General features: G+C 39.5%; 1 protein-coding gene across 6 annotated transcripts in view; it reads right to left on the minus strand.

Moving 5' to 3' along the window:
* cadpsb (Ca2+-dependent activator protein for secretion b) overlaps window positions 1-8132 on the minus strand; it is a 66439-nt gene extending 58307 nt beyond the window's left edge. For 4 of the 6 annotated variants that reach the window (XM_006783101.3, XM_087840844.1, XM_087840843.1 and 1 more), the window contains exon 1: window positions 7446-8127. In XM_006783101.3, coding sequence (XP_006783164.1) covers window positions 7446-7778 — 333 coding nt within the window. In that variant the 5' untranslated portion in view covers window positions 7779-8127. Of the gene's footprint in view, window positions 1-7445 lie in introns of all 6 variants that reach the window. The other 2 variants (XM_087840845.1, XM_006783102.3) reach the window with 2 other exon arrangements.
* Between the last annotated feature and the right edge of the window lie 13829 nt (window positions 8133-21961).

Below are 21961 nucleotides of genomic sequence, written 5' to 3' on the forward strand. Positions count from 1 at the left end.
CTGTCTCCCCTAGTCAAGTCTGCGTCTATGTTACATTTCCTGTTTTACTTTGAAGGTCTGTGTCCTACGTGAATGTATTGAGTATCGCTTCCCTTGGGTCTCGTTATGTCCGATTTCTCCCAGCTGTGCTCCCCTTCTGAGTCTCATTCCCCTCGTTATTTCCCAGTGTATTTAAGACCTGTGTTTCCCTGTGTCAGTGTTGCCAGTGTTGGCTGTGTGTTTCTCCGTGTAATATGTTATAGTTTCCACTTTAGTTTGTATGTTTTTTCTCTCCAGCAATAAAGCTGTGTTTTGAGTTCATTCCTGCCTCCGTGAGCTTTCGTTTGGGTCCTCATCCTGCCTGCACACAGTCGCAACCATGACAGTTTTGTATTAAAGGGCTACACACTGCAGTACCACTGCATTACTTTATACCGTAGAGCACACAAAGCTGACTGTGAATCAGTAACTCCATTCCTGGTGCATTACTCTCATTAAGAGTCTGCAACACAAATCCTTTTCTACCACCCTCCCATCACAAATCACTTACTGTCTTCTTTTGTAATTTCTCCAACTTTCTCTCTTCGTTCCCTCCTTTTAGCTTTCAAAGGTGATTATCTCACAAGAGTCTTGTTTGATGATCAAAAAGGTTTGTGTTTTCACCAATAGAAAGCAGCACAAGATGTGTTGAAAAAAGATCACACAGACTGCATTAATCAGGCTTTTGAAAAACTTTTGTAGAATTAGTGATAGGAAAGATCAACACGCATCCAATATTTATTGGCTGGGAAGGCTTAACGGTCTTCACCAATAAAAGGTTGTAGACTCAGCGTTAATCCATGTCCTGAGAGTTGTTTTAACAGTTTGCCACTATGTTTAAGTCTGTTTTTTATGTTGTCTTACTGCTTGGTGACACCCCCTGTGTTACTTTACATCAATATCACAGAAGAATGCCTCTGAAAGAGTATAACGGTGTAACGATAATGGTGTAACGACTCCATTTAAAGCACTGGTTGCATGAACATGTGACAATAAACTCAGAGTATCTACCTGACATACCGCCTCATGCCTGCTCCAGGCTGCTGTTTGTGCTCTTTGTGCCTCAGTGGAGAGTGGGAAAGAGAGGCTCATAGGAGAGGTGCAGTAATGGCCCTGCTATAGCTCTTCTGTCTTTAATGTGGAAAATCACCACTAGTAATCTCTCTCTCAGTATCTCTCCTTGTTGTCCTTTTTACTCATACCTGTGTAATTTTCCCTTTGAAGCAATGTTACACAGGGTTCAGCATAACAGCACACATTTGCACCAACAAACTCTTGAGCCCTAAATAACCACCAACAGCCGCTTGAGTTCTCTTAGGGGACTCAACAATGATCAGAAAGTGTGATGACATGCAGCCGCACATAGTATCCATCAAAAGACTCACAAAAGTTCTCTTAGAGTGATTATAACTTCCATAACGCATAATCAGAGTCCCATAATTATGAGACAACTGTCTTGTAATTATGTCACAATTACAGTATAAGAAAAAAGTATGCGATTATAGCCAGAAATAGGAAGATGTTACAATAGCTGATTTAGTTTCAATTTGCTTTCCTTTACATGACACACTTATAGGCGTGACTAGGCAATGCACGTGTCATTATGAATAGCACTTTAACCTTGCACATTTTCAAGGTTAAAGGAGTGTTTTGTCAAACGTGCAGACCTGTTTTGATCTTGCTCTAGCAGGCTACCAATCTCAGAATGAATTCTCCATCTCTGCAAAGTTTGACAGGCTTTATGAATGCTGCAACTGCTGCAGTGTAAATGTCAACATTTGGCACAAAGTACAAATGGATCCCTGCTGTTTTCTTCCACTACACTTCCAATAAAATGGTCTTTACAGGAAGCATGTTGATCAGGGCTCAGACAGTTTGTTGATTAATCACATAGTCAACTGATGTAACAGCAAATGGGAACATTTCAGCACTTTGTTGATCATTAATCAATTTTCAAACAAAAATGTAAACAAAAATAACTTCAAAGTCAAAGTCTTCTGACTGATAAAAAGTGAGCTTGTGCCTGTTGTTGTGAACTTACATGCAAATACAATGAATAAATACAGCTTTGCCCTGCTTTTTGCTTATTATAGACCAAAATGATTAAATACACATAAAACTAAAGCAGTAGCAGTTTTAATTATGGTAAGCTCAGTAAAAAAAAAAACTTGTATAACAGTAAAAATGATAAATGAAATGCCACTTTAGAATTGCTAATGTTTGGTCTTCTCTCAACAAGCCGGTCCTTATTTTTGCACTAGTTTTTTCCAGTAAGGCGAATGTGCAATACTGGGAGCAGGAATGAAAACTTATGCAGCAATTAAACAATCCTGCTTAATTTGTCTCCATGCATGAATGCAGTGTTGGGACACAGCAGCTATTCTCAGCCAGACAAATCTTGCCTCACATCACACTGATGGTTAACATTCGTTGGCACAACGAATGCTGTTGCTTTGAAAGGCCAACAAGAATCATAGCCCGGGTGAGGACACATGAGACTATAATTATCAAGCACATCCTGTATTTTGAGAGCCATTGAAGGAGATAAAATACTACGTGGGATATTGCTTTTAAGCCAGATCACGCTCACGTCTTCCCACCTATGTGGAATAATCCCTCACATGATGCCATCCATACCAGCTTTAAACTCCCATGCATTTACATGCCAGGACTCTGTGCTCTAACATTTGCATTTTGGTAGCCTGTTTTCTGAGCACATGGCACATTTCATGTGAGCATCACACCAAAATGTTGGATCATTATTAGAGCACGTATTATTCAATTTGATCCCGTCCCTATTTCTTGCCTTCAAAGTACAGCGCTGTTAGGAAAAGACATTGTTAGTATTCTGACAAATAAGATCTAAGCTTCCCTCCTTCGTTATGTCTCCATAGAGAGGATGTTTAATTTGAGAAGCTGTGATAGTTTACACGTGGCTGCACAGATCGTGGGTGAGGGGGTATTTCGCCTGCTGCTTTTCAGCTGTCACCCCTTCTGAATTCACTTGCTTATCCGCACCGTCAATAAACACCTTTATTCTCCTATACTAGCAGTGCTAAAACATGCTACCAAGACTGCTGCTTAATGGGAGAGAACGATTTTTCCTATTATCAGCTCTCAAGCGCTGACTGACATGTTTTATTTTCAACTCAAGGCTTGACTTTGCCATTGACAGCGAAGCTTCTTTTATTGTCGAAGGATGCCTTTTTTAAAATTTCAAGCAGAACACCATTCAGCGATCTTACATAATAATGCAAATGATTTCAGTGCCATAATTAAGCTCTCCATTTAGTGCCACTGTGTTTTGCACATATGACTGAATGTCTTATGAATATATTGAGGTTGGTCAGTTCACTCTGAGTTGTTTATATCTACATATTCACCATTCAGATAATCTGGTGTCTTTTGGTAGAAATAGAAGGAAATAGGGGCAATATACATGCCACTGAGTAAAGAGATGAATGCACACTACACAGTGCAGCTTTTAAAACCGTGCAGTAGTCACTTGAATCGTGAATATTACCATAATTATCCAATAAACAAATGTAGCAGCTGTCAATAGCAATGATAAACATTGAATGTCTATGCAAACACCCTGACCGCTGCCAGTGTTATTGTTTATAATTTCCTGTCTTTTGCCAAAGTTAGAGTAAATTAAAAACTGAAAGTCAGTGTGATTAAGTGGATTTAGTTAACAAAAATAAAACATTACCATACTTTAAAGAAACAAATTGTGTATAATTTGTATTTACACAGCTAACAGCAGCTGCTATTAATAAAGGAACGTCTGCAAGGCAGTAAATCAACTGCTTTCACACAGTGTTTGCGTTGTTATACCAATTCTTAACATATTCAGTCTTGCCCCTAAACAAATGGTCCTACATTCTAATGAAAGATTAAACCTCAGAAATGATAACAATCGAAACGAAAACGAAACACTGAGAAATATAAACTGAAAGTGGCAAAATTGATGCTTTTGTTCAAAAGCACCAATGAAAAAATTAGATGTTCATATAGACAGATCTGCAATCTGTGAGCCAAGTGCAACGTTAACGTGATGATTTATGATCATCTTTTTCACTCATTGAAAAGTTGTTCACAGTGGAACTCCCACAGTTCTCTGCAAACATGACTGCAAACACCTGTGTGGCAAACTTCGGTTTGCACTTCAGTCTAATTCAAATTCACATCACAAACCCTGCTGCACAATTCACAGCCCCTCTCCCTCACAGTATAAATGGCATACTGTATAGTATTAAAATGCTGAGCCAGGAGGAACTCTATTAAGTGAAGCTGCTGGCAGATGAACTGATTAGGTCAGATTATCTTCAAGGGAATCACACTTTGTAATTCTGACATGGACAGTTACTCACTTTGGAAAATCAACATAAACAGCGATCTATAAAAGCAAATAGTCTTGGTTTGATTAATCAGACTGCAAACATGTTATTCTCCTTGGCTACATTTGTGAATCAAAGCAGAATTTAGTTCCTGCTTGTTTCTTGTGCTTTGAGCTGTACACATCAACAAGTTAAGCTCTCATTGACACATGTGGGCATTTGGTAGGTGTTCCTTTAACAAACATTTAGTGGCTGTCCAATTAAAAACCAAACACTTGTTACACAATATTTACATTTTCTGACTAAAGTCAAACTGACCAACCAAACAAGCTGACAACCATCAGCATCAACAGTCATATTATTCAAAACCTATATGTTTCTTTTTGCATTATACTTTGAAAACAAAAAACAAAATGCAAAATTGTGATTTTACTGTATTGCCAACATGCCTTTAGAATAGAATAGAATAATCCTTTAATTGTCCCACAAGGGGAAATTTGGTATTTTGTATTTTATTTATTTAACTCCTCTGTGTGTGCAGTTTATTCCCATTGAATGAAAGAGGTTTTTGCCCTCTGGGACCATCACAATGATGCTAAAATTTCATAAATTGTACCAACGCAATCTGTCTGTAACCTCAATACTCAACACATTCGCTGTGTGGGTCCCAAGATACTTAGCCTTTTAAGCAAACACATGTGTCAACACTCAGTCATGCACATACACCCAAGCCAGCAGTGAGCAGCAACAGCCTTCAAAGTGCTGTTTTTTAAGACATTGTTCAGACTGTACTGTAAGATTTACTTTTTATACCCTGAAAAAGAGTCACCTTCCTGTTCCTGCCCTGTTGGCTTATCTTCCACAAGGTTATGGCAACATATTTCAAGAAGCAGCAGTGGAGCTTGCACAGTCTACAGCCTGGCCTGTTTCTCTGTGATAGCCCATCACTGCTGTTTGTGTGCCAGAGCTTCTAATAACGGATTATCATGGAGCTGCTCCACATGTTTTGCTGAGGCCTTTAAGTCTTTTCATTACAGAAATTGCTTCATCATTTTTCTGTGACTAATCTATAATAGCTAAAATTGTAATAGGGCGCATATTAGATTGTGCTGCCAACACTGTGAGGAATTACCTTAATAAATTATTGTCTATGGACATCTGAGGAGCCCACATTCACATGAGGTTCATGGCTAAGATGAATCCATAGAAACGTAATTAGACAAATGTTAAATATTCTTTTTGTGTGATAAATTATTTCTCCATATCCACCCAAGACAGAAATATAATTAAAAGACAGTGAACTCATGACTACTGTCTAACTCCATGATGTTATAAATGCACACAACTGCCTCAAAGTAATCAACGTAGATGTTGGTGCTCACCATTTTGTTAACAGTTCTGCGTTATAAGCCATGCTCATCAAGTGATTGGGTTGAACCAATTCACTGTGCCTAAAATTGAGATTTTTTTTTTTCAATTATTTTAATGTGTGATTTTTATCCATGTTTGGATCAAATCAGAAACACCAGCTAGACTGTGGGCAGACAGACACACTCTGAGTTCCTGGTTTGATTGTTTGTTCGGATATTCACTCACCCACAGCTGAGAATTGTGGCTGCCTGAGCGACCAGATATGAAAGTGCATTACTAGGCGTGCATTAGACTATCAGTAACCTACGCTCAACAGACTACAAACAAACAAATGGACGGAAACACTGCAGTTTATGCCTCCTACATGGACTTGTGCATGAGTCAGCAGAAAATTCAGACCATATGGCTTAACAGTGACCAGAGGAAGACAAGTTGTCTGCATGTTAAATGAAAGCAGCACTTATAAATGCATATTTCAAAAGTAGTATTCGTGGTGTTAAAATGAATGAGCGACCAAAATGAATGACTCTTCTGAAAGCCTCCTGACCACAGTGAGTAACAAAGAACTTCTTCCTTCTGAGGAGAGATTTAGGAACCTGATACTGTCATGCAATGTGATGACTAGGTTTCAGTATTCAAGCAGTTCTATATAAAACATGCTGATCCTTACAGAGGCTTCTTAATTCATAACTGACAGGTCCGTCAAACAGATAGTCTGCATACAGCAAAGGAAATATACAAGGGGCATTATCCTAACTTACAATCAGTTGAACGTTCCCATTAGCACAGTAGGCCTGTGCATGGTGACTTTGACAGTAAGGACAGCATGACCCAAAACTGGCATCAACATCAGTGGACCAACATAGCAGCCTGAGAAGCCAGGGTGTGGGCCCTGTCCTTTACAGTAGCTAAGGTATATAAATCTTATAAGATAAATGTCCTGTTAAAATAATAACAATAATAATAATAATAATAATAATAATAATAATAATAATAATAATAATAATAATAATAATAAATAGTAAAAGGTTAAAAATGTGTCAACGTTGAAAATGTTTTAATGCAATTAATTTTCTACAGGCCGCTGAGAGGAGCAAAGCTCATCTTCAGAGAAGAGAGGCCATTAAGCCACCCTCCTCAAGAGGTCTGTGCCTAAAAGTCACCTTGGGAGGCCAAATTGACGGGATAAGTGATGGCGCAAACGGGTTGGGATTGGGTATCCGCCAAGCAGGCAGGAAGCAGAGCAATATACAGCTGCATATCTAATTGACATCAGGACTTCGGTAAAAAATGTAGGCCAACAAGGGCAATGACACTGTCCTGTTGTGACTTGCCATCCACCATCTCCTGAACGCCCTTTCACTTAATGGGCTTGCTGGGCTGTAAGGCTGCTTTCCTCTATGAGCTAGAGTGCTGGAGGAACATGGACTGCACTCAGCCTGCAGCTCTGCAGCACCACGAGTCCCCTTCACTACCAGGAGCTCGAAGCACCTTTACATGCTCCTGTCATGCTCCATGAATTCAACATTTTGCGTCAAACAAACAAACGGTGCTTTCACTGGCACCGTGCTGTCTCCATGCGCTATCGGATAGGGCCTAGTGGCCAGACCTGTGCTCTGGTTTATGTAGGTCATCAATGACAACATCTGCGATATGAAAGGAGGTATTTCGTCATCATGTGGCTATCAGTTATACCTTTGCACCGGGTGCTCTTACCTTCTGCTGCCGCCTTGCCATATCTGTGGGCTGTTTTGCATTGAACGGGTAAGCGATGCATCGCATGACAAAAACATATAGCTGCAGCTTCTTTTTGCGGTCTTCTTCCTCTCTGTGCAGCTTCTCCAGATCCTCCTTCTCCTCGCTGACGGCCGAGGGGCTCGGGCTAGTAGGACGGGCACTGCTGCGGCTGCTGCTGGGCGCTAGTCCACCCGAGCTCTCGCTGGTCCTGCTCGGGGAGATGCGGGATCCGGCCTGAGGAGCCATTGCCTCTTTGCTTTCCTCTTCCACTATCCCATCAGATTCCTCCTCGCTGGACGACGGATCTAACATCTTGCACTAGAAGTGGTGCGCCTCTACAGAAATCCGAACCTACTAACTGAGTTTGTTTGGGGTTTTTTTTTTAATTGTTTTAAATATATATATTTGTATATATCCCCAGATGATGGCCGAGCCGCTGTCTTACCCGTGCATAGATATAACGCAGGATGTGCCTGAAGTCGAGATAGGGATAGGCCCTGGTTGTACTCGCTGGCTGAGGGATGTCAGCTGTATACGAGTAATGCTGGAAGAGCTATAGTCTGCTTCACACTGACCATTCTCCGCCTGCGCCGAGCACTCGTCGGTGCTTACGTATTTTCGGTATTTTATTGGCCAGTCGCTGCTGCGGATGTGAGAGGGGGAGGTGAGAAGAGTCGGAGAGGAGGGGTGGAGGGATTGTAGTGTATATGTGAGGGGACGAGATCGGCTTTTCCCTCCCCCTTTCCTTTTTTTCGGTGAAAGCGGGAGATGGCCTCTTCCTTCCTGCCAGCCTGGGACCCGGTCGACCGGAGCTGGCCGTGGTCCTGAACTCGCACTCGAAGCAAAGATCCGAGTCTGAAGCGCGCGCGGCTCCGCGTGTAGTGTAGCCCCTCATAACTTCACGCAGTGGCACACCTAAGATGGCTGCCACCGGATTTCTCTGATGTTGTCACTGACTGAAATGGGGAACATTATGAAGTGCACGGGCCGCGCACGGGATGCAGAACAGCGGGTGTAAAATGCCGCGTGCTGTCGAAGGGTGGGGTTGCAACACGGAGCGAGCTGCCTTCTCCACCTCTCTGAAGCTGCACAAATGAATTGTTACAGCACGTGCTGGCATCCCTTGTCAGGAAATCTCACCACACAAGCGTTTCTTCTACTAAACAGGAATTAATTATTCAAGCTGAACAGAATCCCCCAGGTGTCTGACTCACTGTTAGTTACTGGGCCAGTGTGAATATGCAGCATAACGCGTTGATCTTTAATGTGAATCGGACTTTAAAAGAGAACAAAAACAAAAACACCGTTTTGGCTGTGTTACAGTACAGATGTGTTGTAGTAAGTCGTTTCGTGCAACACTAAGCTGTGATGTTCTGCCAGAGCTTAGCACACGAAAAGTCACGTGATACTTTAAATCCTGCAGACACTACAATACTGGAAGCACAGTCCGACTGCATTTATATGACACATGGCTTACTCTCCTCGTGAAGTGCATTTTTCTTAATAAAAAAAAAAGGCAAAAAGGACATTTTTATTCCCTTCATCCGTCCTCTATGCAATATTTATAGCAGTTCCCCCCGCAAAGAAACCCTACCCCAGTCCAGTACTCACAGCATTGGCTTTAAATACTGAGGCTCAGAGTATTGATATTTTGTTGATAATTATAGTAACTCCCCGCCAGTGAGACAGTTTTCCTGAGTGTGAGACTGAGATGTCCTGACTGGAACTACAAACTCTCAAATAAAATGCTTCAATTTGCCTTCACTGCAGTGTCTTACAGTCTTTTATGGTAGTACTTAACATAGACCTGTACTGATAACTCTGAAGCAGTTTAACCGAAAAAATATTGTTTCCTGTACATATTTTAAAGCTTTCGATTTCACTGTAACAAGTAGAGCAGAAAGGAATGGTTATCATCCCCCAGTCTTTTAGATCTTACTCTGTGTAAAGTCTACTTAATATTTGTCTTCAATATGGCAACAAGCAAAAAATAGATTTCATGGAAAGGCTCTGTTAAAGTAAAAGAAGAGGAAATATTTGCTTTTATGTTCCTTGACTCATGGTGTAATTTCTGAACATTCACCACATAGTTCTTCTAAATTCGGGGTGTTTTCGGTAGCTAAAATACTTGCTGATTCTTAAGATCCTTACTCCCTTGTAAGTACTGGGAGCTGTTCTACTTGTGCTGTGGAACAAGGATGTAAAAACTGGCAGCCTTAAAGTAAAGGCTAAATGAATTATACGTCAAGAATTTTTTAAAATAAAGTACAAAGACAAAGCCAAAAATCTTTACGGTAACAAAAAAAACAATATGGACAAAAGTATTGGACCACATCTCTTACTCAGAATGCCAAATTTGATGACTAAGACATAATGGGTCATTCTAAAGACTTAAATAAATTTGAGCATGTTACTGTAATAGGATGCCACTGATGCAACAAGTTAGCTTGTGAAATTTCTACCCTACTAGATATTCCATCATCAAATGTAAGTGGTGTTATTGCAAAGGAGTAAGTGTTTAGAAACCACAGCAACTCAGGCCGTAAAGTTACAAAGAGGGGTCACCGAGGGATGAGCTTCATAGTGAGTAAACATCATCATTAACATCAGCACAAAAACTGTGAGCCAGGTGTGGCATGGCTTTTAATGTCGGAGTAGCTGCCTTCAAGCCTTACATCACCAAGAAGACTGACAAGCTTTGAATGGTGCGGTGTAAAGCATGTCTCCACTGGACTCTGCAACCGTGGAAACTTGTCCTGTGGAGTGACGACTCATGCTTCTCTACCTGACAGTTTGATGGATAAATCTGAGTTTTTGAAATGCCAGGATAACATTACCTGCCTCTCTCCACTGTGCCAGTTACATTTTGGGGGAAAATGTTGTGGGCTTGAACCAAAGAGCCTCCTTTTTAGTTCCAGAGAAGCGAAATTTAAATGCTTCAGCTTGAGAAAGCCCGTTTGGACATGATCAAAGCAAGGTGTATTATGGCTCTGTTGGATGAATTTGCTATAGAAGAATTTGATTGGCCCTGATCTCCTTTGGAATGAATGGTGGTTGAAAGCCAGACTCTCTCATCCAACATCAGTGTCTGACCTCACAAAAGCATGTCTGGATGAATGGGATTCGTATTAATGCATACAGGGTTGTAATAAAACTACTGTAATGTGTCATGTGTAGCTGGCCCAATTTAGTCCAAATAGTGTCCCATCTGGGCATTTTAGAAATAGTAAGTCCTTTTCTTGCATTTGATGTACATATTATTATTAACAGTGCCAGTATTAAATGTCCAGAATTCTGTGTAAACGACAAAGTTTGACATATGCGGGACTCTTGAGGTAGAGAAGTTTAAACAAGCTTTAATACTTCATGGTCCAAAAAAGCAGAAATTAAATGAAATAAAAAAATCACAAAGTCACCTAGTTCACAATCCAGAAAATAACAAAGAAGCCAAACATCCAGAATATGCTTAGGAAATGTGGACAACATGATAAGGAGAGGCTCAAACAACATGTACACAAAATAATTAGGGGAGAGGTAGCTGGTGGGATTCGTGGCTGAAACGACAGGGAGGAAGTAAAACTAAATACAAAGTGTCAGCAAAAACAGAGTACCAAAATCAAACAGGAAGTAACTAAACAGGGAATCACTAACTGAGGCAAAGACTTCTCAAGTCACAAAAGGAAGCCTTTGTCTAGCTTTTCCATCCTGGGAAGGCTAGAGTAAAACACCAGGGATCAAAACAATACTGATCTAACAGAAAACCAGGTAACAAAAGCTGTAAGAAAAAAAAACTAAACAAGGAAGCATTCAAGAATAGAGACAAAAAACTCCAAACAACAAAACTCAGATTATGATCAAAAGCAGAGAATGCTAAATAACAGATCAGAGGTCAGAGTCCGTAAAACACAAAATCAACCCTGGCAATAAGAACTTGCAACCCCATAACAGCACAAACTACATTTTTGAATATCTTAGAAAGCAAGGTTATTTTTGAGGTGCAGGCTGGAATATCTGCTTGTCAACTGTTCCCTTTTATTATAGACACACGAGGAAAATAAAAACAACACAAAACAACTAACTTTCAACAGACACCATTAAACTGATTGTTAAACGGATAAATAAATAAATGTTTTTTATCTTACCTTTTCAAAAATAACGAAAAACTATAAATATATGGACAAACTCTATTGAATAAATAATGATATCAACAAAATTAGAAAACGAAAACATGAAAAAAATGCTTTAATCTGGAGTATAATAGCTTCTGAAATGCCACATTTTCCTGCTGAATGAGAGAACTTGCAAAACCTCCTTATGAATTATATCAAAGTCAGTATCCAAATGTATGTGTACTACAGTCTAGGACGGGGCAGCTAGGATACTTTATAATAAAGCCTGCACTGCCAAGAATATTGTGTGTTAAAATTCAAGAAGTAGCCGCACTAAAATACCCAAAAGTTTCCACTACTTAAAGTTTTTTATGATATAATTGGTTTTTCTTTGGCTCTACAATTGCCAGCTCACCCTTGTTTTGCTCTACTTAGGTACTGAACAATTCAACTCAAATTCAGGAGATTCACATATATCACACACTGAAATAATAAAAAAAAAAATCTGCTCAAAATACAATGTGAAAAGAAATTTACTTAATTGATATCCAGTTTATACCAAGCACATCATCCCTCAGTGATTCGTTATTTGAATGAATAAACCTTTGCATTTGCATCCTACTCAGAATTATTGCTTCATGTTTATCGAGAGTAAAGAATCTTTTTTTCCTTTCAGTGTAGCTTATTTAGGTTTAGATGGATACAAATTCACAAATAATCAGAATTAAAAGTGTAAAGATTTAATTTGATTCTGTGTAAAAAAAAAAAAAAAAAAAAAGTGGTGCAAAGTAGTAACATTTTGTGAGCAGACTTTCTGAATGTGTTGACTGAGTAGTTTTGACCTTTCCTCAGAATTAGGAAACCACCTTTATTTTTAGGTTATGTTTGGCTGCATAATTATCTGTCCTTAGTATTTTTTGTCCTTTTGACCCTGGTTTGTGTTTACCTTCCCTGCCCACTCTTATAATACTTCCAGATCCAGAACATCCATGACAGCCCATATAGTGTGAGCTCAGCATGGACGGAGGATGAGCAGGCCTGCATGCTTCATCTGTGATTTAATTGATTCTGACAGCTGGACTGACTGGCTGCTACTCCAGATGTTCTTTAAGTGTCTGAGCAGCAAGTAACCATGCTTTCAAGGACTCCCGTATTTTCTGTTGCCCTGACTTGGCATTTAACTGTTCTTCTTCTTCAGGTTTTACTCGCACAGCCTGTCCATGTTAATACCAAGCATGACATTTGCCTTTGTTCCCCATAGTCCTCAGCTCATTAAGTCCTCAACAGACCACTGCCAGCTCTCATTGGGTGCTTGTACATTGACACGGCTCGGTTTTCTGCACACATTTTAGAGCCCTTGGAGAGGTTTAGCACCAAAACCAGCAGCAGAACTTTCAAAACCTTTTAAACATTAATTATTGACTGATGCTCTTCACCCCACTCTTCTACTTCCGCTAGAGTGTGTACACATTAAATGTTGATGTTCTCCAGGGTACTATAATGTAACTGAAAGTGCAGAAAAAACTTCTTGTTGTGCAACTGATGCAAAATTTGTTTCTGTTTTTGTTTTAAAGGAAACATTTGCAGTATTGTTTTTCTTCACTTTAGTTTGAGATACCAGTTGCCCCAAAAATTTAAGCATTTGAAGATTTCTCCTCTGTTACAGCTCAAAAGTTTTATTTTTGGTATTGACACTTGGAAACATGAAAAACAAACTTCAAGTTTGAAGAAGAACTTTCTTCTTTGCTCCCATGATAATAAATGCAGTCATTAGAGGTCTTCGTTACAGGCTGAAATGACTGAAGTTGTTTTTCCTGGGAGGACAGTCTCTTGTTGAGCTTTTGATAAATTTTTCAATAGTGTCTTTATGAGACTGGCACCAGTGATCTAAACAGTGAGGCAAGAAGCTGGAAATCTACAACATGTTGGGAAGCACAGAGTATGACTATAGCCCATAGGTTTTTTGGCCAATTATATAATTTTGCAAATTTGTTAGTTTCAATTGATGCTTGTTTGTGAGTCTTTCAGCTTGAAAAGCTGCTCTGTTGGGTTGTTCAGGTGACTGACTTCTTGGCTACTACCTCAGATGGTCTGGCTACTATCCATTTGCACTGTGAAATGCTGCCCAATCATTATTTTTTAGCTTCCAGATGAATCTGAACAGAGCAGTTAGGCCTTCTTGCTACTCCTGTCAACAGCCTGGCTCTGCAGGCAGCCATACATGCTCATGACATAACATTGTCTTCACCACGTCTGACAGATGATGTGATATGCTCCGTACTTTTCTCTTGCCATCATTTTCAAATTAACCTTGGTTTCATCTATTTGAGATTTCCTTTCCCAGAACTGTGCAGGCTCTTTTCACCAGCAGAGTCTAATCTGCTCTTCTTGTTCCTGAGTGGCCATGAAGTGTGCCCTAGTATATTTGGGCATGCAGACTGGTGCAGGGATTCAAAAACCAACCTTCCAATTAGTTGATGACTGAGCTACACCAACTTGGATTTGGGTGCTCCTAAGTTTTTTTTGTTTTTTGTTTGTTTGTTTTTTTAAATTTTGTATTATTTTGGATTTTCAGCCCAATCATGCATTCTTTCACTGACATCAAAATCTCTTTGGACTTCGAGTATTTCAGTGAAAATGCATGATCAACTTTTGGAATCAATGTGGAAAATCTTTTTTTCTGCTTAATTTTTCATGTAACAACTTGTGAACAAGGCTTGTCTGGCCATAAAATAATTTATCAGTCAATTGCACAATTACTTTGGAGCCTCTGAAAATGAGGAACTGTGTATAAAAATGGGTGCAGTTGAACAGTTGATGCAATGCTTTTGTTAAGCTCCTTGAATTCAAGCTGAAAGTCTGCACTTTATCTTTATCGTTTGGTTTAAAATCTTCTGTGAAGAGTAAAAATTACAAAACTTATGCAATTGCCCAAAAATGTATTGTTGGTGAGTTTGTCAAGTTCAAACAGCCATGTGATCTGTTGTTAGCCAAAAAAACTATTTAAAAAAAGAATAAATGACTAATTTTTAACATCTGCAATTCACTGAGCAGGACATCTGGTGATGAAAAGCATGTGACATCGCGGAAAGCTCCAAAACAAGCACAGCACTGACCTTTTGGTGAGATTTTCTTTCTCTTAGCTGTTGTTGTTTACAAAATACTGAACTTTGAACCTGAGTTTTATGCAGTTTCAGATAATGTGCTGCTCACGTAACAAATCAACACCAGACAAAATGTTCTATTTATTTTTTGTTTTTACTTCAGCCGTGTTCACATTTATCAACACATCTGTCAAATAACTCATAAAACAAAAACCCTTGGAGTAAATAAAATGATCATGTGTGACTTTGGGCAGAGATTTTTTTAGAGATGAGATGAATCATTTGAACTATTCTTGACTCTATCTTAGAAACATAATATTAATTACAGGTTTACTCTTTGAGGACCTGCTTGACTTCATCATCACACCTGATGCCAGTGTGAATGTTTTCTTGACAGCCGCTTTCTCAGATGGGATTTTACTCTGAAGGTTTAAAGTACACATCAAAAGACCTAATGAAAGCTATCAAGAAAACAAGAACAAAGATCATAACCACACAAACAAAAGCCTTGAAAACACTACGGACCTGTCTTTGTTGCTGGCCAGGTCAATGTCGATTTTACCTGTTTAAAGTACATAGACACGTGTTTCTCTTTGGCACAGTGCTTTTCTTTGTAAAGCTAGCAGAGACTGGATAGGTAAACTGCACAGCGATGCACCAAACAGTGCAGCACAGTGGAAACATCTCAGACTAACTGCTTGATGATATATTCATAACTTCCCTCTCTCACCTCAGTCGTTTCTAAAACCTCTCTATGGTATATAGACACTGAGCATGTTTATTTTATTCACGTGATGTTATATCCTCTGAAACAGTGTAAATAATGGAGTGAAACAACAAAGACGGGATTATTTTTGCACTAACAGATTTAACTTGGAGTTTATGTCATTCAGCTCTACAGTCTTCATTTGGTGTTTTAAGTTCAATTGTGTTTGTCAGTAGGAAAATGGCACACACATACAACACACACGCACACTCAGAGCTTCTCTGGAGGAGCTCTTTGAAATATTTAAATGCTCGGAGTGTTTTTAATGCGAGATTGATAGAATAGGGTCAGTGTCAGCATTCCAGCTACGATAGCCGTGTCTTTTAGGGAAGTTTGCACCCAGCAAGTGATGACGATTAATTTCACCAGGAATGAGTTTACATCCAGGGAAACTGGGATTTTAAGCCCTTTCAGATTAAGCCGATATTGTTTTAAGTGTAACACGGTGGAGAGGACTTATGGATTGCAGGGAGGGAAACGAGTTTACGAGTTTAAAATGGAAAGGAGAAAAGAGAAAGCTATTCTGAGGAAATTACCAATCTACAAATCCTTTTACATAACCCGGCCTTCCACGCCCGCCCCCAAACCCCTTTGGCCAAAAACTAGAAATCGTAATTTTAATATTTTCATGTTCCCTTCCTGACATTAATCTTGCAGTGAATTTTAAGTGCTACCCAGCAGGTTCAGAAGAGCCCATTCAGTGTTTTGTTTTATTAGCCTTTTTCTTAACAGCTAAAAATGCAAAAGTTAGTGGCTTGAACTCCTTTTACAGTATATAGCATGCATAGTTTTAAGCTCCTTCTCTTAAGTATAAGGCTGCAGAGAACATTTTCATATACATTAAATGTAATCAGTCTTAACTCTGGGTTAATCTGGATTTGTATCTTTGTGTGCTCCAGATAAGTCCTCAGGAAAAAAACAAAACAACCTGCACTCAACCCATTTGACTCTCAGAGTGTATTATATATGTTTTGGCGCCTTGATAGGTGGAGGCTTCATGACAACCGCCAGATTTATGCTTGTCTCTTCCTCCCACAGTTTTCAGAGTATAGAAGGGATGTGTTGCCAGAAAAAGATTCATTAATAATGCAGCGAGAGGCTGGAGCCTCACCACTTTACATGACGAAAAGAAAAGCCCAGGTTAGGCCAGCACAGTCCTCTTACCCACTGGAGGATACAGTTTACCCAACCAGTGCACACAGCAGCAGATGAGTTACAGCGCATTTAGCTTATTGTGCATACAGCTGACACATTTGTCAACTGAATTTTGAAGCGAGAAGACGGATCAGGGAAGAGAACACGTCACTGCAGCTCGAGAGATTTTTCTTCTCATCACCGTGGCTAAGTACTGCCCCCTGTTGGCTGAATGATAAAAGGTCGTTTAAAGTATTCTGAGCTGCTGCGTTTGAAGATGAGTATAGCCAAAGATGTGATGTGTATTTTAGGTGACACATTACTGTTAAAATTCACATATCTATGGCCTTGGCATAGATTGTTCCCTGGCTTTTGCGCTGTGGCAGCTGGAAGACGCTGGAATATCAGCTGCATGGGGACACAAATGTAAGGCTCAAGTCCTACAAAAGGTTTATTCCCCCTGGGGACTGGGACTCTTGTTTTTTAAGATGTAATTTTTTTTCTGGAGCAAAGCAACACTTGGCCTCAACAAACTGAAGGAGCTAAACCCTGACGTTAACCATTATTGATTAAATGCTACGAGTCACGGGTTTTAGTCTTGTTTTGAAGATAATAGTTTAGATTTTGTGTTGACATATTTTCCTCAGATTGGTCCTTTGTTATATTTTTGAATCTTTGGTTTCTGTGTTCTACTCTAGAGTGGGTTTTGTGTTCCCTTGTTTTCTTTGTGAGTTCATTAATGTTCTGTATTTATTACTCTAACCTCCCCTCTGTCGTTTTACATTATGTTTAGCGCATATTCTTTGAGTTCTGTATCTTTAGGCGTTTTCTGTTTGGTTTCATCCTGAGCCTCTTTTCTTGCTTTGTTTATTTAGTTACACTTGCATTTTGAGCCTTTTAGTTGTTATATTTAATCCTAGTTTAGTATTAGTGAAGTGTGTGCTTTGTGCTTAGCTGCCTCGGGTCTGTGTTTAATGGTTGCTCTGTGAGTTACTTCTTATTTTACTTTGTTAAAATCATGTTTGATTTTGAATTTGACTTCATCCCATTGACTGTCTTTGTGTCCTCACCTGTCTCTCTTGACACAGCTGTGTCCAGTCCTCTGTGACTCCTCTGTTTATTTAAAGCCTCAGTCTTCTCTCTGTTCTCTGTTGTGTTGTTTGTGTAGCTTGCCTGCCTGTCTGCCTGCATTCCTCTGAGATTTCCTGGATAGATCCCTAGTGGTTCTAATTCCTTTTGTGGTCAGATTTGGATATGTTTGATCACCTTTGGGACCTTATTTTGTTTTGGGCTTTGCATCAGCCCCCCCAATGAGCCTTTTGTTTACATGTCCTTTGTTCTGCAGTTTGGTTTCTCATCCACTTAATGATCCACACAGTTCACGAAACTGACATTTTGGCATTTATTTATGCTTTTCCTCCTGAGAAATGTCAGCATATCTTTTGTGAAAAGGGCTTGTGGTTAACTTGCTCTGCAGTGAACTAAGAAAAAACCTTAATAAACACCAGCCAATACAAACTTGTCAGGGACCTGGATCTGAGCAATCCAGGGTCCCTGAGCAGTTATGGACCTGTATTTTATTATATGTGTTTTTGGTGTTGCTGTCCATCGTTCTCCCTGCTTGCAGGTATGTGTGTGTGTCTGGGAGCACCTGTTTACAGGCGCCTTCAGGCCTGGTAGGTGTGGCCCTGCCAGGTGGTTGGCCACACCTGAAGACCATCACACAGCTGATCAAGCCCCGTCAGAGGAGTTACTTTAGAGTGTGGTGGAGCTCCCTCTGACGCTGGATCATTGCGTGGCTTCACGTTAGTCTCTTGACCAGTTACTAAGTTTAATCTCCTGCATGATGGTGTGTCTGATGGTGGCCTCTCTGTTATTTCTGACTACCTAGCTGATCTCCTCTGTCTGTATAGCCCTCAGAGAGCACCAAGATCATCGGGCCAACTGCTTTTAGTGCAACCTAGGTCTCGGCTGAAGACCAGAGGACACCGTGCCTTTGCCGTTGCCGCACCCAGGTTATGGAATACTCTTCCTCTTCATATTCGCACATCAGATTCCATCCAGTCTTTTAAATCACGTCTAAAAACGTATTTGTTTAACCTGGCATTCAAGGATAATTAGGGTAATTTACATCTGGCTTTGCTAGATTATGTAATTATTTTATATTTTATTTATTTTATTTATACCTGTAATTTATATTTTATATTGTGATTTTTATCTGTATCATGATTTTACTGGAAAGCACTTTGGTGTACTTCGGTCTTTAAAATGTGCTATATAAATACATTTTGATTGATTGATTTCCCCAGGAGAAGCGGGAAGACGAGAGGGCAGTGAGCATGGAGTGCTCAGACACTGAGAAGCGGAGACAGGAACACTAGCACTGGGAAGAAGACATGTCACAGGAGACGGGAACGCACTGAGGATTTATTGTTATGTTTTCCATTTTCACTGTAAATAAACGCACTGTTTGCATTCAGAGCTCCACGCCTGGGTCCTCCTTCCTCACATCCCCACGGTTGGCCAGCGTCAACCGTGACAAAACTACTAATGGTTACCAGTTGAACAATAATGGAAGAGAGGGCCGGCAAGACATTGTGGTCATTTCCTCTTTTCAAGCCCCTTTAAAACACAGCTGTCTCTTTATTTTATTGTCAGGTATGGGTTACCATTTTATATCCCAATATTATAGCTTCATGACGTGACTGACTTTCTAGCAGTGAAATCCATCTTTTAGAGTGTTAAATAAAAGATGATTATCTGTAATTTCTTGGTTTTACATCCTGAAGATTAACAGTGAGGTCTGTTGAATTTATTCAGGCTGTGTGCATGCTGGTGAGGCTTGGGGAACACTGACATCAATTACATTGCATTAATTGAAGCACTCTTTAAATAAAGGTGAGGCAGACTACTTAACAATAGTAGGGCTATGTCGGTTATTGAGCATTTTCACATTTTCAGAAGGATTTTCTTTATATACATGAATAACACAGATAATTTCACAGTGTATGAGTATTAGTAAAGAATAACATTTAAATACTGCAGGGTAATATGACACTTACAAAGACTTAACTGCCACGGTCTTGAGTGAGGATCTGGTTGTGTTCCTGTTTGCCATCCTTGCTCCCATTTATTTATTAGCCATTTTGATTGAGTGTAGTGATGGAGTGGCTATCATTGTTGCATGGCAGCAGCAGTGGTATCAAACCCGCTGGTCATCTGGGGTTTGCATGTTCTCCTTGCACCTTTTTGGGTTTCCATACGATCTAAAGACCTTGTGAAAGTCAGTGTGAATGGCTATGTTTCTTTAAAGAGTGAGAAAAAAACTGATTCAGCATATTGTTGATTTTTACTTACTTTTTCTTGTCTTTTTTTTAAACAACCCAGTGCTTAGGAGTTTTGTTTTGAGTGAAGAACAAACGATCGACACAGTGGGTCAGAGCTCATGTAACCTCCTGAACAGGATATTCGCTTTCCCCTTAGGTGATTGACTAACAACCTCTATTTGAACTGATGTTTTTTCCCAATCTAAATTTCTCTATTGCAGTTTTCAACAACAAACATTTATATTGCTGAAACGCACTGGACCTTTCAAGACATTTCTGACAACCTTCATGAGAGTTCATTTCAAACAGAGCTGGATGTTGCAAAATGTCTCACAACAAAGACTTTTGCTTTGTCTCTCCACAGTTATCTGGCTCATTCCATAGAAACAGCATTTTTAAAAACTAACTTGAGGTGCAAAGAACCCAAAGCAGCAGTCTTTACTCGTGGGAATTACCAAAAAAAACCAAACTATTCTTATTTCTGCTTAAACGAGGGAGGGGATTTCATGTCTCTTCTCATCAAGACTGCAGCATCAACCTCTATTTTTACATCAGTTTAATGGTCCTGTCAGCCTCCAGCTGGAACAAAATGGGTTCTAAAAGAATCCACATGACATCTGTCTTTACTCTCGCACACTGGGTATCCGTCACTTTCACAACTGATTTTAAGAGATTTCTAAACACATTAAACCTGCCGTCTTGCTACCTTTCAGATGCTTTCACCTCAAAGAAGCTAGGTTTCCTCTGGCACTGGCTCATTCTGGCTGCTTTTCAGTGCAGACTTAAATTGTGATTGGTCACTGCCTGAGGGAATTGGCAATCAATGTCACTTTCTATTTTAAAATAACTTCTCATAACAGGCTTCTGACTTTTTTTAAGCCGTTATTTAATCACGCACTGCCTGCTGCTCTTTAATGATTACTTTCAAGATTTGAGTGGCCAATTTATTGCAGTATATATTCCAACAATTTACATGATGTAAAAGGATATTTCACAATATCTATTTCATTATATCCTGTTTTTATATTGTTGCTTTTATCATGTAATTACTGTGTGTTATGTATTTACCCGATGCTTATTTGCTTCTTAGATCGTTATTAGTGGGAGCACTTTAAATGATCGATAGCAGGTGTATTAACATTTGGTGGTGTGATGTGTAGTAATTGCGATGCTTTTATAGAGGCCCTGGTGAAAAATAAAAATGGAAACTACATTTCATTGAGATGGTCTGCTGAAGAGATCCAGTAGCTGCTCTTGTACCAACAAAACCACCCTGTTCTCTCTTGATGGTACCTTCCCTCTCTTTCGCCCTCATTTTAATCTCTAAACATATTCGTGTTGCTGTACTATAAATAAATCGCTTCACTTTGAGTACTCAGACTAATCAGAATCAGATTTTGACAAGAAGCCAAAACCTACAAAGAGGTTTTTGGTTTTTGTTTATTTGCTTTAGCCATGCTTTAGGAAAAGCACAGTCCTGCTGCAGTATATTCAGATCACCAATAAGCAGTTAAAACCCAGGTTGTAGTTCAGTGTATTGCAAACATATTTCAGTGACACACAACCCTAATTCCGTCTGACAGGGGATTTACAATTTTCTTTTGACACCGTCCTTACTTAAAAATTCATCTGTAGTACAGATTTGTCACCAAAAGAGGTCAGCAAGATACTTTTTATATCAGCACACATGACCTAAATATCAGCAGTTGCTTAGAAAATAAAATGTAATTAAAAAATCCAGCAATTATTAAAATCTGCAAAATGCACAGGAGCTGTGATGCTTTCTCTCAATTCAACACAGGCAGCTGCTGGTATAGTTTTAACTCAATCAGTTGTTAAACTGATCATAATTAATATTGAAGGGAAATATACATGTTTGTGGAGGTCACTGAACTAATATTACTTAGGATTATTACTCAAGATCCCCTGACACTCTGGGCTTACTGAGCCCCAATAATTACTGAGAAGCATATGTTGTTATTAATGAATGCAAAGAAATTCAAAGGAATTGTAATTAATATACTCATCAGACCTCAGTGTAAGCAACACAGCTACA

The sequence above is a fragment of the Neolamprologus brichardi genome, chromosome 5 (assembly GCF_056152115.1).
Source record: "Neolamprologus brichardi isolate AB-2024 chromosome 5, ASM5615211v1, whole genome shotgun sequence".
NCBI lineage: Eukaryota > Metazoa > Chordata > Actinopteri > Cichliformes > Cichlidae > Neolamprologus > Neolamprologus brichardi.